This window comes from Macrobrachium nipponense, chromosome 47 (genome assembly GCF_015104395.2).
Source record: "Macrobrachium nipponense isolate FS-2020 chromosome 47, ASM1510439v2, whole genome shotgun sequence".
NCBI lineage: Eukaryota > Metazoa > Arthropoda > Malacostraca > Decapoda > Palaemonidae > Macrobrachium > Macrobrachium nipponense.
Window position 1 is genome coordinate 36,534,579 of NC_087222.1, and position 17,127 is coordinate 36,551,705.

Sequence of the window (17,127 nt, forward strand, 5' to 3'; positions counted from 1 at the left end):
ACGCTGCGATTGCTTGCATTCTTCATTAATGCATACACAGTGCATCACGCGAGGGTCACTGCATGATGACATTAAATCCCCTCGCCCTCCTCCCCCCCCCACCCCCCTCTCTCTCTCTCCTCTCTCTCTCTCGCTCTCTTCTCCCCCCCCCCCCTATCCCCTCTCTCTCTCTCTCTCTCTCTCTCTCTCTCTCTCTCTCTCTCTTTCGCAGTTTAGGTAATTTTAAAATGTTTACTATTACACTCTTCCCTTGAGCCGAAATTAAGGTTGTTCCAATAGTTTTTTTTACGTGTTATAGATCAGTCTAACCCATAAAACCATTGTGAAATTATTTAATTATTTATATTTTAAGTTAAAATCCAACCCCCACCATATGCCATCAATTTCGGGGACACTACCCTTGTGGGAACCATTTCTTGGGTGGGAGAACCACATTTTTTTGGTATTTCTACAGAATAGTTCCGCACGGACTGCAAGGAACGTAACCACGGATACGACGTCCACTATAGGGATTGGGGCGTCCAATGTATTTTGCCATGTTTTAGTACTGGCCCCTGGGTGTTAATTACAGTCGTCCGAATAAATATTACTTAAAAATTCTTGTTCAGGAGGTAAAACTCCATAGAAAAACCGCAACTGCCGTAGTCTAGGCCGCCGCGGCTTAGTGCCCCAGATCTACCAAGCTGTGCGCCGTAGGTTAGGTCATATGGGCGGGTTACAAGGATATGGGCTCAATATGACAATATCCTAAAATCTCTCGCTTGCTATGGAAGTGATTGTCAGGAGCATTTAAAGCATCCATTAAAATGTAGAAAAATCATATTTTCAACTCCAGAATGTGACCATTAAGATCTCTAGTAAACATAAACCATCACTTGATTTATAGGTTTGGTTTTAATTTTAAAGGTGAAATGTGCATTTTTTCGAGTGACGGAAAATTTTACAATATAGGTAGACAACAAAACACACTACAGGAAACAATTATTATAGATAAATATTTTAATGTCTTTGTTATTATATTATTAATATTAATACAGACTAAGCAGGGACCGTTTTTTTGAAAAGCAGATATAGTATAAGCTCGAGGTCCCAATTATGTTGAACTGGCAGCAACCCTGTAGCAAAAATGAAATTGAGGAGTAAATGATAAGGTATGAAAGATGAAATGACAAGGAAAAATACGGCAAAACTGAAAATTAATTGAGACTTTCAGCCTGCTCAGCCAAAAATCATTGGCACCAAAGTTTGACTAATCACAGGATTAGTCAAACGTTAAGCAATTTTGTCACAACAGGACTAAAACGAATAGAATTCTGTGGTACTGAACCTTACAGAAAAGGAGATAGGTCTAGAGTTCTTATGTTACCCTTTGGGTAAATGGTACGATCAGTATATATTATTCTGTAACCACTTGATTATTACTATTGAAAGGACTATTGTTGCTATTACGTAGGTACTCTAAAGGATTAGTGACTGATATAGCTTAGACTATGTTACCTGTAGGTTACAGTAGTACTCTTATATGTTAGCTTAACACTGTTTAAGCATATGAAAATACTTGAATTTAAAAATAAGGAAATTTTTTTTGCTATAATACTGTATTAGAGTTGCATTCCTTGGTTTTCCAGTCTACCTATCATAGTTAATGAGAAACCAATTGAAAGGTTTAATACAAAAAAATGAGTAATAAATTTGTTACAGAGATATTTAAAGTGTTCATGGTACATGTTCATGCTCCCTGGGCTGGTACTGAACACTGCTTACTATACAGATGGGACTGGTACTAAAGGTAAAAATGTACCAAAAGTTTATGGAATCCAAAGAAAAAAATTTTCATGTTGTATAATTGTGCAAATTAAACCCAGGGCAAAAACTATAATATAGTACAGAACTTTGATAGGAAACTGTCTTATTCATAAAGTTTGTGATAGTTCCCTAACCTAAGCAGATGAAGTAGTTCTTGATCAATAATTATCATTAAACACACGATATCCAGAGGTACTGCATTGTGTAGGTATATGTAAAATGAATGCATTTATGACAAGTGTAAGGGGGGGGAAAAAGATGAAATATTACCAGCAGTGTTGAACACGAGTGCATCATGTAAATACAATGCTACTCGACTCCTATTATAGGGTATTTATCCTACGTAGCGTACCATTTTATACGTACAGTTAGGTACAAACAATATGCAGGTGTCCCTTAAGCCAGCCTCTGTACTATATTTTACAAACTGACAAACACAAGGCACCCCATTCTTTTACCAACAATGCTCAGCTGGTATGTCTGTATATACACTGGCATATTTTGCTCCCATCTAGACAATTTTTCATTTTTTGCAGCACATATTGGAATTTTATTCGCACTTTTGCAGTTATGTGCAGTCAAGTAAACATATCAGTTTGAAAAGGTGGGGTCATCGGTGTATTGCAGATATGGTTATAATGTATGATCAAGGGATTACTGTTTACTGTAAAATGTTCCATGCAGTTACCAGTTTAACTCCCTTCATCTGTAGTTTTCTGCTACAAGGCTTCATTGTGGCCATAAGTATCAGGTGGAATGATCAATAATGTCTCTTAGCATAATCAGTATGTGTGGTTTCCTTTGAAGCTGCACATAATACAGAAGATTAGCATTGTTGTTGGATGATGTAAAAGTATTGTGAAAGATGCTGGAAAACAGGTTAAAAAAAATGTCTCATTTAACATTGTAAGGTTGGCTGGTCTCAGGAAAGATAAAACTACTCCCAGAGCTTTTAATTAATAGGTTTATGAAAGCCTGGTTGATGACTGGCCGCTGAAACCAATAGGCTGCTCAGTGCCGTTGGAGGGAATGTTATTGTAAGACCACAGTGTATGACAAATGTCCTGAAAACAGTTAGAAGGGCTTTCCTGTTATAGTTTTTTTTTATCCTGAAAGGCATTCTTATACGAGTCTCAAAACAGAATTGTGACATGACAACAGAGTAAAACCACAAGTTGGGTGTTCACAGGATTTAGAAAGAAAACAGTAACTGGTACATCAAAACGATTTAAGAATAATGGTTGCTAATGGGAGTCAGCTTTCGAGTACGAAATTAAGTCCAGCGTTCAAAGCTTCTTGATGTACACAGCGGCTCTTGTGTGTTTATTTCACAAAATATATCAGCATGACATACAGTATTCATTTAGGAATACTATTACCTTACACCTGATTCTAGACCTGAAAGACTTCGTCAAAAGTTATGTTGGTTTAAATTACGTAAGAGAGGTATAACAGTACTAAAGTAGGTTGTATACAATTTATTTAAATTCAAACAAATGTCGATGATGAAAAACATTATATACAAATCAACTAAAGCCTCTCTTCCCCTGTAAAAAGAGCACATTTTCTACTGTTTCTTCTGTTGTTGCAAATCATAATATTCAGAATAATCGTATTCTCTGAATGGCACATCGAATGTCAAAAGGCCAAAATCCCGTGCCTTTTCAACGGCTACCCTGAGCTCTCTCAGTCTTTTCTGGCAGATATTGGTTTTTCTGGAAAAAAGGGAAAAAGGAGTAAATTATAACACTAAAACTCCAAGATGCTTCAGAATGGTGAATAAAAATTATGACTACAATCCCCAAAAGAAAGTGATTCTAGCTCTGTGTTAATTTATAAAATCTTCATTTATCATCCAAAGTGACACTGAGAGAAAGAAGCAAGCAGAAGAGAAAGTCTAAATAATCAATACTATTATTATGTACTCAGAAGATAATCCCTTTCGAGGTTCATGAAACTGAGGAATGAGAACATTATAGAGGTGACAACAGGTATATTAAACTTATCTACTGTATGCAAAGACAGGTGACGGCTCAAACAACACAGGCACTTACGAGTCAGGAAGAATAGCGCCTGTGTATGGCGAGATGAACTGCTTCAGAAGTTCCACATTTTGATAATGCACCACGAGGTACTCGTCACGGCAGATTGGGCACGGGCTCCCGGTGGATATCTGATTTTTGCGCTGGAATGGGAGGAAATTCTACAGTAATACGGTGAAGTTAAGTGACTGATAATGATGAAAGATAAGGTTGTAAACAAATTTTTAAAAATGTGTAGTCACCAAAAGTACAGATGAAAATAAAAAGTTTCATTACCATTGGTCAACACGATTGGAAAGGCTGGTCAATTGTATAACTCACATTTAGAATGAGAAAGTGAGAAAGAGAGCATTAGCGATGGAACGGATTCAATGGAACATAAAATTTAGGCCAGAGGCCCAGTACTGCGACCTATGATGTCATTCAGCTGAAAGGGAAACAGAGTAAAAGGTATGAAAGGTGTAACAGGAGGAAAACCTCAAAGCAGTTGCACTAGGGAAAAATTGAAAAGTAAGATGGGAAACAGAGAATAAGACTAGAGGTACAGTAAAAAGAATGAAAGGGGTTGCAGCTAAGGGCCGAAGGGACTCTGCTATGACCCATAAGTAATGCCTACAGTGCACCACTTGTGGTGCAATGGCAGCACTAGGCCCCAACGGGATACCAGTAGCGATAAGCCAAAATAAGTCTAAATAAGCAACAAAATTGATAAACTACAGCAATGGTGCAGACCACTTTATTATGTTATTCTCTTCTCGGCTTCAAATCTAGCTGGGGTCACCGTTTTCAGTCAGGCTTGACTCTTTGGGGCCTTCTTTGACATTACAATTTTTGCTGATCCCCCTTTCATTTCTTTTTCTCATTCCCTTTCTTCCATCTTGCTTTCCACCCAATCCTCACGACTGATTCACAGTACAATTGCAAGGTTTTGCTCCTGTTACACCATTCAAACTTTTTTTTACTGTCAATTTCCGTTTAAAGGCGGAATGACCTCATGGGTCCCAGCGCCTGGCCTTTGGCCCAAATTCTATATTCTGTTCTAATCTATTTTCCTCAGTGTTGCCACTGCTATCTCAAACAGCTCAGCAGGTCTTGGAACCACTTTGTCTACATCGCCCTGCAGCCTAATAGGAGCTCTCTCGTCTCAGAATACGGGAATACTACTAAGTAATAAACAGACCTACCTATTAGATGGTAGAAAACTCTTGAGTCTGGGGAACCATAAGAAGGAAGAAGCTCCAAAGCTCAAGAAATACAGGGAAAGAAAGTCTACTGTCCAGTGTAAATATGGCTCATGTGGCCAATGTTATAGAAGCACTCAATTCTTTTAGACTTTCCTTATCATAATGCATCTGTCTTCATTACAAGGTTTTCGTACATGGAGGCTCCACTCAGCATTATTGCCCAGGGTGTACTATAAGCAACTTGGTCCTTCAGGGGGGGACTGAATGGAGGTATCATCCATTTTCCAAATCAACATCCACCACGCTGAAGCCTCTGGCATGCATGCAAGCCAAGATCTATAAAGATCGGTATTTATCATGGGCTATCCAGTGTAGTACACCCCTCTTAGTACAGCTGAAGATAAAACCTAAATTTAGTGGAAATAAGAGTAAAGCCAACTTACAATGCAAGTTTTTCTCGTTTTCTTCGGAGCAAACTGACCCTTGAAATTCCTTCGGTATTTCTTCCATACTGGGTCGTCACCGTAAGTAGTTTTGTAAGCTGTGGGATTTAAAAATAAATGATCTGTCAGTGATTTTTTTTGGAGGTAAATATCTGCATTCTTATGGAGAAAAACCAGTGATAATGATACATAAATGCAAATAATGACAGGAAGAGCAAAAGGGATTTTTAAAAACCTAATCAACCTACAAAAACGTAAGACTAAAGAAATCATTTGAGGCCAGAACTAACCACTGCTCTGTAAATACCGGATGCTCGTTTCAACTGGTATAATTTGACTCCTGTCTTTTTTGGGGTCGACCTCTTGCTTGGCAGGCTCTTCTGCTTCTTCTGCATCCTGCCTCAACTTGGTACTTGTGTAAAAACTGCAGTGCGGGAGCAAGCGTCCTTGAACCTGTAAGAAGGAGACCTGGTCTACAACCTTACGAGTCTGTACATACAATATATAAATTCTTTCAACTCTGTGAATATATATGGTACTGCAATGAATTCAATTTCCTAATAGTAAACGTTTAAAGAGAAATGCACTATCTTGCAACTGTTCCATATTATGACAAAAGACCTCTTATTTTATTACTTAAGGCTGCTCTTGATATATAAACTACTCTTATGATTACGATAAGACTGACTAAACTTTAAAAGTGACAACTTACTGTTGGAGCACTTGTAGTTTTCATAACGTGACCGAGACCGAGAATCCTCGAGCAACCGATTAACAACGAACGATTCATCTCGCACTGGTGGCTCTGCACAGCTTTCCAGGATTACCAAATACGTACCAGTGCAACAGCAGCTGTTTTTTTCCAATGCTGTGCTGATAGCTCTTGATTTCTGTCGAAGTGTCCTAAAGGGAAAAATGAAAGTTCATGTATTAGATACAGACACTACTCTACTTATTCAGATATATGAACAAACGGGATCACACATTGAAATTGTGTCCAGAGCAATCCTCTCTGCCACCTACATGTTCAAATTTTGTGTCAATCATATTAATAAATTACTCTATAAAATACGGTACTTTAAGTATTGTGCATTGTGTTTTAGGATGAAAAAAAACGGTGCAGTACTGTATTGACTTAACATCGTACTGTACTTGAATAGGCGTGAAGAGTACACTAACCAACTTACGAATGGCCATCCAGCATATAATTAGTTTGTAGGTAGGGTGGTGTTATGGAGGAGTTATGAAGTTCCATTTGACAACGTCTGTGTGTGTGAGAGAGAGAGAGAGAGAGAGAGAGAGAGAGAGAGAGAGAGAGAGAGAGAGAGAGAGAGAGAGAGAGAGAGAGTGGCTGAATTGGTTGTTGGTAGGTTCTGGGCTGTCTGCTGGTCCTGTTGATTGTTAGAGTTCTGTGTTTTGAGTGTTTTTGAGTCAGTCTTAAGCGAGTCTTTGGTGAGAACTGGTGATGTTAGTAGTGTCGGACAGTTATTTGAAGGATTGGAAATTAGCTGTTTTTTGTGTGTTGTTTTTGCTGTTGTTAAGTTAGTGTTTTTTTTTGCTTGGTGTTGTTAGTGGGTGTGTATGTTGCCTTTTGTGCTGTTTTTTTTGTGTTGTTCGTGCAGTGGTCTTGGGTTGTGATTGTTCCTTTTTTGTTGTTGTGTTGTTGAGTTTTTGGTTGTTTGCTGTGTTGTTTTGTGGTTGTGTTCCTTGGTTGTTGTTGAGTTCTGGTTCTTCTTTGGTGGTGTTTGTGTTGTTGTTGTTGGGTTGTAGTCCTTGGGTGTTGTTGTGTTGGGTTGTGGTTCTTGGTTGTTGTTGTTGGTGTCCCAGTGACCTCGACAGCGGACAGTCACAGGATCGATAGCCCTGAGTAACTGGATTGATTGGTAAGTACATGTTTTGTTTTTTCGTTTGTTTTTGTAGTTGGTAGGTACATGTGTTTTGTTTTTGTTTTGTTTTGTATAGGTGTAGGTCAATTGTCCTGCTGTATTTGTTGTGTAAAGAAGAAAGTGTGACTGAGGGTGGGTTTGGCAGCTGGATCGATTAGGTTAATGTGGGGGAGGGTTTGCACTTGTTTTTTTAGCTTGTGATCCCGCCACAGTGTCGGTGCTTCCCTGGTGTTCACACCAGTAGAGTAAGTAACGAGAAAAATGATGAAATAAAATTCGCAAAAACAAACAATGTGCCAAAATTGAATGCAGATTTATAGTTGACCACCACTATTTGCGGACTCGGAATTAGCAGACCTGCCTATTTGCGGATATTTCTATGGGCCCTATAAACGCATTATTTGCAGAAAATTCACCCATTCACAGTATTTTTTCATGAGAAATATTCACAGATGACTGTATTTTCATATTTTTATGACTAAATGCAATTTTTGTGATAAAATTATTGAAATACTCAGACGTAAGCATTTTTGAAGGGGTGTTAAGTATTCGTGGGTTTTAGCTGTTCACAGGTGGGTATGGTCCCCGTCCCTCGCAAATATGGGGGGCAGGGGTCTACTGAATCTCTTTATTGCTTATGCATAGCTCTGTATATCTTTCACTTTTCAAACCATTCCTTCTGCTTTCTTTCTGGAAAACCAATTCAACTGTTATTCAAGAACAAATACTACCTCAAGCCAGCTTGCTTGGATGGATGCGTTGTAAATTCTCTACATTTCCCTCTGGTACCTTGTGCACTCTGCTTCAATTTCAGCTTGAAAAACAAACTAAGCGTATGAGTTTGTTATTGAAAATGGATGTACTAATAGATCTTTAGTAAATTATCTTTTGTCAGTTTTATATAGAAACCAAAGCCCAATAAAACAGTTGGCTTATTATGTGACTATCCTACTTTTAATACGTTGGAACTCTTATAAAAACGCTGAAAACAGCCTATTTTGGTAGGTAACACTCAAGAACAACCCACTAAAATTTTATATACCTGGTTTTTTTTAATAGTTTTATAACAAAAAGTGAATTTTATGATGAAATTGATAAAAAAAATTAATTTCTAGATATTTCTCATAGAAAAATACCACAAAAAATAGGTAGAATAATGAGTAGATATGGTCCAGAGAGAAATCCACGAATCTGGGGAATGCAAATACAGGGGGCCCACTGTATTTACGTATTTTCTTTATGGTATAATTTGTCAAGCCATTTGAAACCGCTCGGTGATAATGATGACAGATGATTCGTTCATTTAAAATAGCCTACCAAATATAAATCGCCCATGTTTCCCATCAATCTAAATCATCATTGTATAGACAGTCTCCAGTTATTGGGGATGGGGGGGGGGTGGTCCGTCCATTCTTTGCAGGGGGCCGATAAGCAAAAACTGCCATTAACCGAAAACTCAGTATAGGCAGGATGAAAGTGCACTTTTGTGACAGTCTATTTGGAAAATATAAACTATTATCACATTCTGTAAACTTCATTACTGGTTTCTCATCATAGCCCACAAGGCTAGGCTAGAACCATAGGTGGTAATTTGCAAAGGAGAAGGCTGCACGAAGATAGCATATGTTAATATAATTTCTTGACGGAGAATATAGAAAATTATGTATACAATGCAGCGCAGGTGAGGTAATTTGAGGAATTTACTGAACTAATGAGAAATGCACCATCTATTGTTTATATTTATGCTTTTATTCTCGAGGGACTGGTACTAAGAAAGGAGCAAAGTGGAGCTTCAGGCATATTTAGTACCAGGCCGTCAGAGATTACGGTAAAAACATAAACAAAAGACGGTAAATTTACCAAGTTATCTCTTTAATTTCTCAAGTTGTTTCACCTGTGCTACATGATACAAACCTTTTCTATATTTTTCAGTCAAAACATTGTATTAATAAAACAATATCTTTGTATGGCGCCTCTGTTTCATAGACTCCTGACGTATTTATGTATTTTCATCAAGGCAAAATTCGCCAAGCCATTTGAATCGCTTTGTATGCCGATGACTCATTTATTCAAAATAGCCTACCAGATATTAAATCGCCCATGTTTCCCATTTATTTAAATCATCATTGTATAGGTAGGATAGAAGTCTTAAATGATATAACAGTTTATTTAGAGAACACAAGCGTATGCAGAGTAAGGAGACAAGGGTAACCTTTCCTAACCTAACTCAGGAATGAAATGGAATATAGAATTTTGGGCAAAATCAAGCATTTGGACCTATGAAGTCATTCAAGGCCATTCAACGCTGAAAAGTTCATTGAGAATTAAAAGGTTTGAAAGGTGTGACAGGAGCAGGTTGACCAGATTTTGAAAATTGAAATAAGGGACACCTTCATTGGAGAGGTAGTTGAACAATATAAACAACTTTTACGTGAAGTTACGCACGCAGTGACTCAGGCAGCGCGAAGTCTTTCTCAGCTGGGTCCAGATTGTCCTGGACCTACTTCACTGACTTTTGTTTTAAAGCTCGTTCATTGCAGATTTTGTTACAGCAGCTGTTTCATTACAGTGTCAAAGCATTACAATATTGCAATCAAGCACTGTTGCCAATTTTGGGCAGCCGCCTTGTACCCTATTTGCAAAATTACCACTAGTATAATGTTTTTTTTTTTTTTTTTTTTTTTTTTTTTTTTCAAAATATTGAAAATACGGGACCAAAAGAGTCCCGGGGAGGGTGGATACGGGACACAGGATAAATGTCATAAGTATGGGACAATCCCGTTAAATACGGGATGTCTGGTCACCCTGGACAGGAGGGGAACCTCCCAATTGCCCTATGAAAACGGCAAGATGGAAGAGAGGGTTGTATCTGGGGAATGAAGGTGCACTGCAAAGAACCTCGAGTATTGCCTACAGTGCACCACATAAGGTGCACTGACTGCACCACCCCCCTAACGGAGAACCTAATTTAGGGCACAGTGCCCTGGCTGAATAGTATCCATGTCTCCCTACCCCAAAGAATAAATAATTAACGCGTTTTCAAAAGACCATTATTGAAAATCTCACCATAACTCCTTAGGATAGTCTACGCCTTCTGGTCAAAGCTCATTTTGAAATCGACTAGGCTAGGCTAGGTTACGTTAAACCCAATACAATATAAAAAATGTAGAAAAAATAAAATCGTATAAAATACATTAACTATAGAGAATACTACGGTTTAACCATTAGGATAATTCAAAGGGAAATGCCTGTCTTTATCAGTATAATGTCACCCTCACCCCCCTCCCCCCTTGACCCCCGACGCCTTCCCAGTACGAAATAGACGTAGAAATAGGCTGCCTTGAAGGCCTAAGGAAGAAATAAATTCAATAAATCGGAATTTATTCTCGTAATAGATGTCGGTAGTTTATAGGATACTACTATAGTACCTACCTATGGGCAATTCCTATTTAAGCCTAAAAATCGCCTATATAAACCTAAAATTTATAGGATACGAAGACTATATAGAACGGGAATAAGTTAATGGATTGATATGTTACCCGTAAAGCTGTCTGGGCGAATCACGACGCCAGAAAACGTCGAGAAATTTGATCAATTACTGGAAGTAGTAGTAGTTGGCAGGATGTGCTTTTGGAACGGCTCCTCCTCCTTTCCTTGTCTTGTTGTTTTAATTCCTCCTTTGTGATTGTTTGAGTGTCTTCTCTCTGTAACACTACATTTCTTTTAGAAATTCTTTCCTATTTTCCTCTATCAGTAGGGATACCAATAAAGAGTTTTATTAGCTACCAATTAGGGATACCTGTTACCGCCATATTTCCGTCATTTGCGAGAATATAATATTGTTACTAAAATCATTCTTCTTCTCAGGTTATCGTATATTAATTGTATATTAAAGTTTCGAAAGTTGAAAAGGTCGTATTATAAATCTTAACTGAAAAAGAACGTCCATTATATTACTCTTTAGTATTTAATCATTCAATCCCTTTAGCACCTGGTTATACTTCAAATATACCTTCAATTATTGTCCTATTACTGTATTAATATTTGTGATTATATAGTTAATATAATTTCAAAGTCATCTTCAACATTTTATCATTATGGATACCACCAGAAGGCTTTTATTAACAATTTAGGTATTGATCAGCATTGTATTGTCAATGCCATCATACCTGATTTCTCCTCTTATGTTTTATTTATATTTTCTTGTAGATTTTTATTGTCTTTTCAGTTATTTATTTCCGCCATGTTTTTCTGTCCCAGTTGTCTATTATTTCTTTTTACTTTTGTCTTTAACCGCTTCAATTTTACTTAAGCTTATGTTTGATTCTTTCATATATACTTTTATTTCCATTATCCAAGTTTTCTTGTGTTCATACTGATTCATTGTTATCTCATACAGGAGCCTATTTCCACCATTCTCAAGTGGGTGCTTCAGGTAGGATAGTTTATTCTTCATATCTCTTGAGTGGCAGGAAGGAAGGAAGGAAGGAAGGAAGGAAGGAAGGAAGGAAGGAAGGAAGGAAGGAAGGAAGGAAGGAAGGAAGGAAGGAAGGAAGGAAGGAAGGAAGGAAGTAAGTAAGTTAAGAGGGTCCCCTATTTCAGACCTTAACCCACAACTTGCTGTGTTACTTAGGCGCTTTCAAAATTGCTCTATATATACTCGATCGTCTTTTTTTTTTCTTCCTCGGAGTTTCATGACTTAAATAGCACACATGAAGGATGGCATCGCTAATCCTTTCCAATAACATTTTCCCTTTTTTTTTTTTTTTTTTTTTTTTCGTCCTATTACAGCTTTGATTGATGACTGCATTTAGCCATATTTTTGCCGTCATCTTTGCCTCAATTTGGGGCCATTTTTATGTTCTGTTCTCTGAAGTTTTTGCCCTTCATGTTGTTGATTGTCACGCCTATTTTTATTCCTTCTATGTCTTCCATATTTCCCACATCACATCGTCGATACTTCTATACCAGTCGTTATATACGAATATATTCCATAAGTGTTTTTATTGCTTTTGTTATGTCTTCAATGGCGTGTCCAAGGAATAATCCATCGTCTGCATATAATAACAATAGCGCCACTATCCTCATAACTTCATTTCTGAAAACCTTTTGTTATTGTACTTTCTAATTTTTCTATAATCAGGTACGTTATTAGCAGACGGAATATGGTTGAGTCATTGCAACTCTTTCTTGTTCCATTTAATTGTTACCTCTGCATGCAGCCTATATTTCATCACGACCTCTGCGAGTTTTTTTTTTTTTTTTTTTTTCTATTAACTGAGTCAAATGCTTTTTGGAAGGCTATTGATGGCAATAAATAGTAGGTCGTTTATTCTGTATACGTTTCTTGTATGTGGTATACTAAGGTATATAAATTATAAATTAATCAGTTCTTTTTTGTGCGGTAAAGTGTGATTGCAGTTCAACATTTGTTTTAGTTATATTTCTAATATGCTTTTCTATTCTGGGTTTCAGTATCCCCCCATGGAAAGTTTATATGATGCATTTATTAGTGCGATTAGCCTGAGATCTCTGACGCGGGGGGGGGGGGGGGGGGGGGGGGGGGGGGGGGGGGGGGGGGGGGGGGGGGGGGTGGGGGGGGGGGGGAGGGGGGGGGGGGGGGGGGGGGGGGGGCGGGGGGGGGGGGGGCGGGGGGGGGGGGGGGGGGGGGGGGGGGGGGGGGGGGGGTTGTCGCTACTTTGGGTGTTAAGTGTTGTTTTTTGACTTAAAAAACAGCTCCTCTGTGTGTTTTTCTGCTGCCTTTCAGTTTGCTGTTTATAAACACTCTGGCAGTTCTCTTCGCATTTAACATCTTCTTCTCTTTTATGCTAATTTCTAACATTGGTTGAATTTCTCTCCTTTGTTTAGAGGTCGTTCACTGCATCCATGTGTTTCTCTTGAAAGATATGTGGCACATCATATGCTGTCCTAATCTTTTCGTCGTATCTTCCACATCATTTTGATACTGTTCTTTCATCCTTTCATATTCTCCTACGTCTGTGTTTTATCATTCGTTATCTCATTTCTAACATTTTCTTCACATTCTTCATATTATGTATTCCTTATTATCATCTGTACTTTCTGTTTGTTATTTATGATATGCTTCTTCATAGAAGTATCTCTCTCCTTCTATCCTCTTTTATCTTTTTATTGATTTATTGCTCTTCATTCACTGAATTCGCTCCCTAATTTCCATTCCCTAGTTTCATAATCTCTAATTCTGTTCCATAATTCCTTTCAACGCTATTAGCCTCATAATTTCATTCTTTATTTCCACTCCCTAATTTCGTCCCCTGATTTCCCTCCCTAATTTTCTTACTCAATTTCATTCCCTGATTTCACTCCATAATTTCGTTTCCTAATTTCATTCCCTATTTTCACTCCATAATATTGTTCCCTATTTCACTCCATAATTTTATAATTTTATTACCTAATTTCACTCCATAATTTTATTACCTAATTTCACTCCATAATTTCGTTCCCTAATTTCGTTTTGTTATTTCGTTCCTAAATTTCATTCCCTAATTCCAGTCCCTAATTTCACAACTCCCTAATTCCTTTGAGCCCTATTAGCCTCTTCATGGAGAAGGTGGATCCTTTGCTGCCTAATTGGTTTGGGAGTCACGTTGGCCACGCCCCCTTTTCCTCCGACCCTATCCTCCCACCCCTCCCCCCCGTCCTCCAATCCAACCACCCCCCTTCCCCCCCCAACCCGGAACGGAAAAAATGATTGAATTAATTAAAATAAAAAAAAAAATTTCGTTTTTATATAATTTTTTGTTTTTTTTATTGTTTCTGAAATCAAGATATATTTTTTTATTCACAATAAATATTTTTAAATTCTCTCTCTCTCTCTCTCTCCTCAATAAATAAATAAATAAATAAATAAATCAATAAATAAATAAATATGTAATAGATAGATAGATGATAAATAATTAAATAAATGAATAGATAAATATATAGATAAATAAGTATATCAAATAAATATATTATGATTTAATATAAATATGCATAAGTCATATATATATATATTATATATATATATATATATAATATATATATATATATATATAATATATATATATATATATATATATATATATATATTATATGTATATATATATATATATATATATATATATATATATATATATATATATATATATATATTTTCACCTCAGTAAATACATTTATATACATTTCATGAATGTATTCCAAAACTCAACCAGCCACTTTCCTCTCTGCTCTTTTTCTCGCTTCTTTGTTCCCATATTCCTGACAGAGAGAGAGAGAGAGAGAGAGAGAGAGAGAGAGAGAGAGAGACCCAACAATACAATAGAGCTTTATCAAAAGCCAAACCGCCCCCCCCCCCCCGTCACCCTCATCCCCGATTGCCATCAAGTGTCGAGATGCCAATTAGTGGCTTTCATTCCGTCTCTATTTGGCGCATTCCCGTCCGGCAGCGTTCGAATTCCCGGATTCCCGTCATACAGACGGACAGATAGGCAGGTGGGGAAATATTGTCGTTGGTGGAATTAAAGGCCCCCTAATGGTTCCTGTCGTTGGAATTCGGGAATGGGGATGGATGGGAGATGTATTTTTAAAAATTCGACGATTATGGTTGATCATATTCCCGTGTTCCTGAGAGAGAGAGAGAGAGAGAGAGAGGAAGGAATTAGGGAGTCAAATTATGGAAAGAAATCAGACAGTGAAATTAGGAAACTTAATTAGGGAATGTGAAATTAGGGAGTAAAATTAGGGAATGAAATTCAGACAGTAAAATTAGAAATTTAATTATGGGTGATATCAGGGAGTGAAATGAGTGAACAAAATTAGGGAGTGAAAGTAGGGAAGGAGAAATTTGGAAGTAAAATTGCGGAATGAAATTAGGGAGTGAACTTAGGGGACGAAATTAGGAAGTGAATTAATTAAGGAACAAAATTAGCGAGCGAAATTGTGGAGTGAAATTAGGGAGTGAAAATAGGAACGAAATTAGGGAGTGAAATTAGTATACTAAGTTAGTGAAAAAACTCAAGGGACTAAATCAGGGGGCTGTTAATCAAGAAGAGAGAGAGAGAGAGAGAGAGAGAGAGAGAGAGAGAGTCAATCAGCCCATTGAGTGTCAAAAGTGCCAGAATCAATATTGGTTCCATATTTAATGACGAAAGACCTGTGAACACGCGACACAACACTTGACACTATACGGTTCCTCCTTCCGGTGTTTTGGGCAGGAACCAGTGGAACCATGGGAACCGGCGAACGGGGGGTGGGGGGGGGGCTGGGTGACCAGGAGGAACCAGTATATAGCAGTTCCAGTCTCCTTCAGGGAAACAAAAGTCTCTTGGGAAATGAAACGGAAAACAAAAATAAAAAGTTAAAAAAAAATTTTAAAATGCAGGCAAATCTTCGCCACTAACGATACGGGCAGTTTCCAGAGAGAGAGAGAGAGAGAGAGAGAGAGAGAGAGAGAGAGAGAGAGAGAGAGAGAAATATCTTCTATTTCGTAATATTTTGCTGAATTGTTTTAAGTTTCCCTAAAATTTAAGGGTCCTTTCCTATCCCTATTTTCCATTTCCCTTTTAGATTGAAGGGTCATTAGGGGTTAGTACGTGAAAGAAAAGAAAAAGAATATTCGTTGAAATATATCTTTATTGACACATTTACAAAAAACAAACTATTGGGAAACGACTAGATAAAAACATCTGGAGAAATGCAGACATAAGAACGAGCGGCCATTTTTTTTTTTTTTTTTTTTTTTTTGGGGTCACGATTTGGTCATCGAAGAGTCTCTGAAAGGGAAGAAATTTGATTAGGTCAGGTCAAGGTTAAGTTAGGTTATGGTTATGTTAGGTTAAGGATAAAGTTCAGTTAGGTTAAGGTTTCGTTAGGTTAAGGTTCACTTAGGTTAAGGTAGGTTAGTTTAGATTAAGGTCAGGTTAACTTTGAATTAAGTTAAGGAAGGTTTAGTTAGATTAGGGTTAGGATGGATTAGGTTATACCAAATATCTAGAAAATCAAAAATATATTTTAAAAAATTGTCAGTATGTAGAAGTAAGTTATTTAGGATTGTGTTCAAATTTTAACGCCATTTCATGACATCATATATAAAGATGTTGAATGATTGTAATTTAAAAAAAATTGGTGTAAGTTAAGTAAAACAAAATATATGAATTTATTGTAAAAAAAAATGCAGCATAACATTCTAGAGCGCTGAAATAGAATGAAATTGAATGACGATGTCGTATAAACGAAAAATCTACATGAATAAGAAACGCTCAGCCTCTCACCACATAACGGCAGCGCGTATTGGGCGCCTCCCTTCAGGATATACCGAGGGATTAAGGTCACCACCAGCCACAGGGACACCGTCAGGAGGGCTGCAGGAGGTTCCTGACCTCTGCGGCAGGAGTTTTGGTGCTGCATGGCGGCCAGTTCCTCTCCTGGAAGGACAGACAGCAGGAGAGTTTAAAACCTCAGGGGGATTTTGCTTTGGGGGTTACGCCAACTCATTTAGGATGAGGTTATGTGACCTCAGAGGAATATGTACTGATTGATATTCTTCAGGGCTTTTTCCCCTTAGGAGGACGCAGGCTTATATAAGTCTTCTGGTTGTCCACTAGTTTCTTTGGATGAGATTGCTAGACCTATACCTCTTTCTCCATGTCTTGAAAACAAAGGATCTGAGTAAGGATGAGAAACAATACCTATTTTTCCCTTAGACTAAAAGGAACTGCCCACCTCCCAAAATAAATATTAGAGTAAATAA

General features: G+C 37.6%; 2 protein-coding genes across 4 annotated transcripts in view; both read right to left on the reverse strand.

Annotated features, from left to right (window-relative positions):
* Nucleotides 1-3,269: 3,269 nt before the first annotated feature.
* Nucleotides 3,270-11,033, reverse strand: LOC135204506 (small ribosomal subunit protein mS40-like). The gene is made up of 6 exons (XM_064234676.1): nt 10,901-11,033; nt 6,188-6,378; nt 5,766-5,928; nt 5,476-5,573; nt 3,861-3,991; nt 3,270-3,521 (listed from the first exon to the last, which is right to left on the reverse strand). The coding sequence occupies exons 2-6, from the start codon at nt 6,263-6,265 to the stop codon at nt 3,374-3,376; spliced, it is 618 nt and encodes a 205-aa protein (XP_064090746.1). The 5' UTR covers nt 6,266-6,378; nt 10,901-11,033; the 3' UTR covers nt 3,270-3,373.
* A 5,063-nt stretch (nt 11,034-16,096) lies between these two features.
* LOC135204507 (hemicentin-2-like) overlaps nt 16,097-17,127 on the reverse strand; it is a 111,446-nt gene continuing 110,415 nt past the window's right edge. For all 3 annotated transcript variants that reach the window (XM_064234678.1, XM_064234677.1, XM_064234679.1), the window contains exons 6-7: nt 16,649-16,801; nt 16,097-16,150 (exon numbers count right to left, since the gene is read on the reverse strand). In XM_064234678.1, coding sequence (XP_064090748.1) covers nt 16,137-16,150; nt 16,649-16,801 — 167 coding nt within the window. In that variant the 3' untranslated portion in view covers nt 16,097-16,136. The remainder of the gene's footprint in view (nt 16,151-16,648; nt 16,802-17,127) is intronic.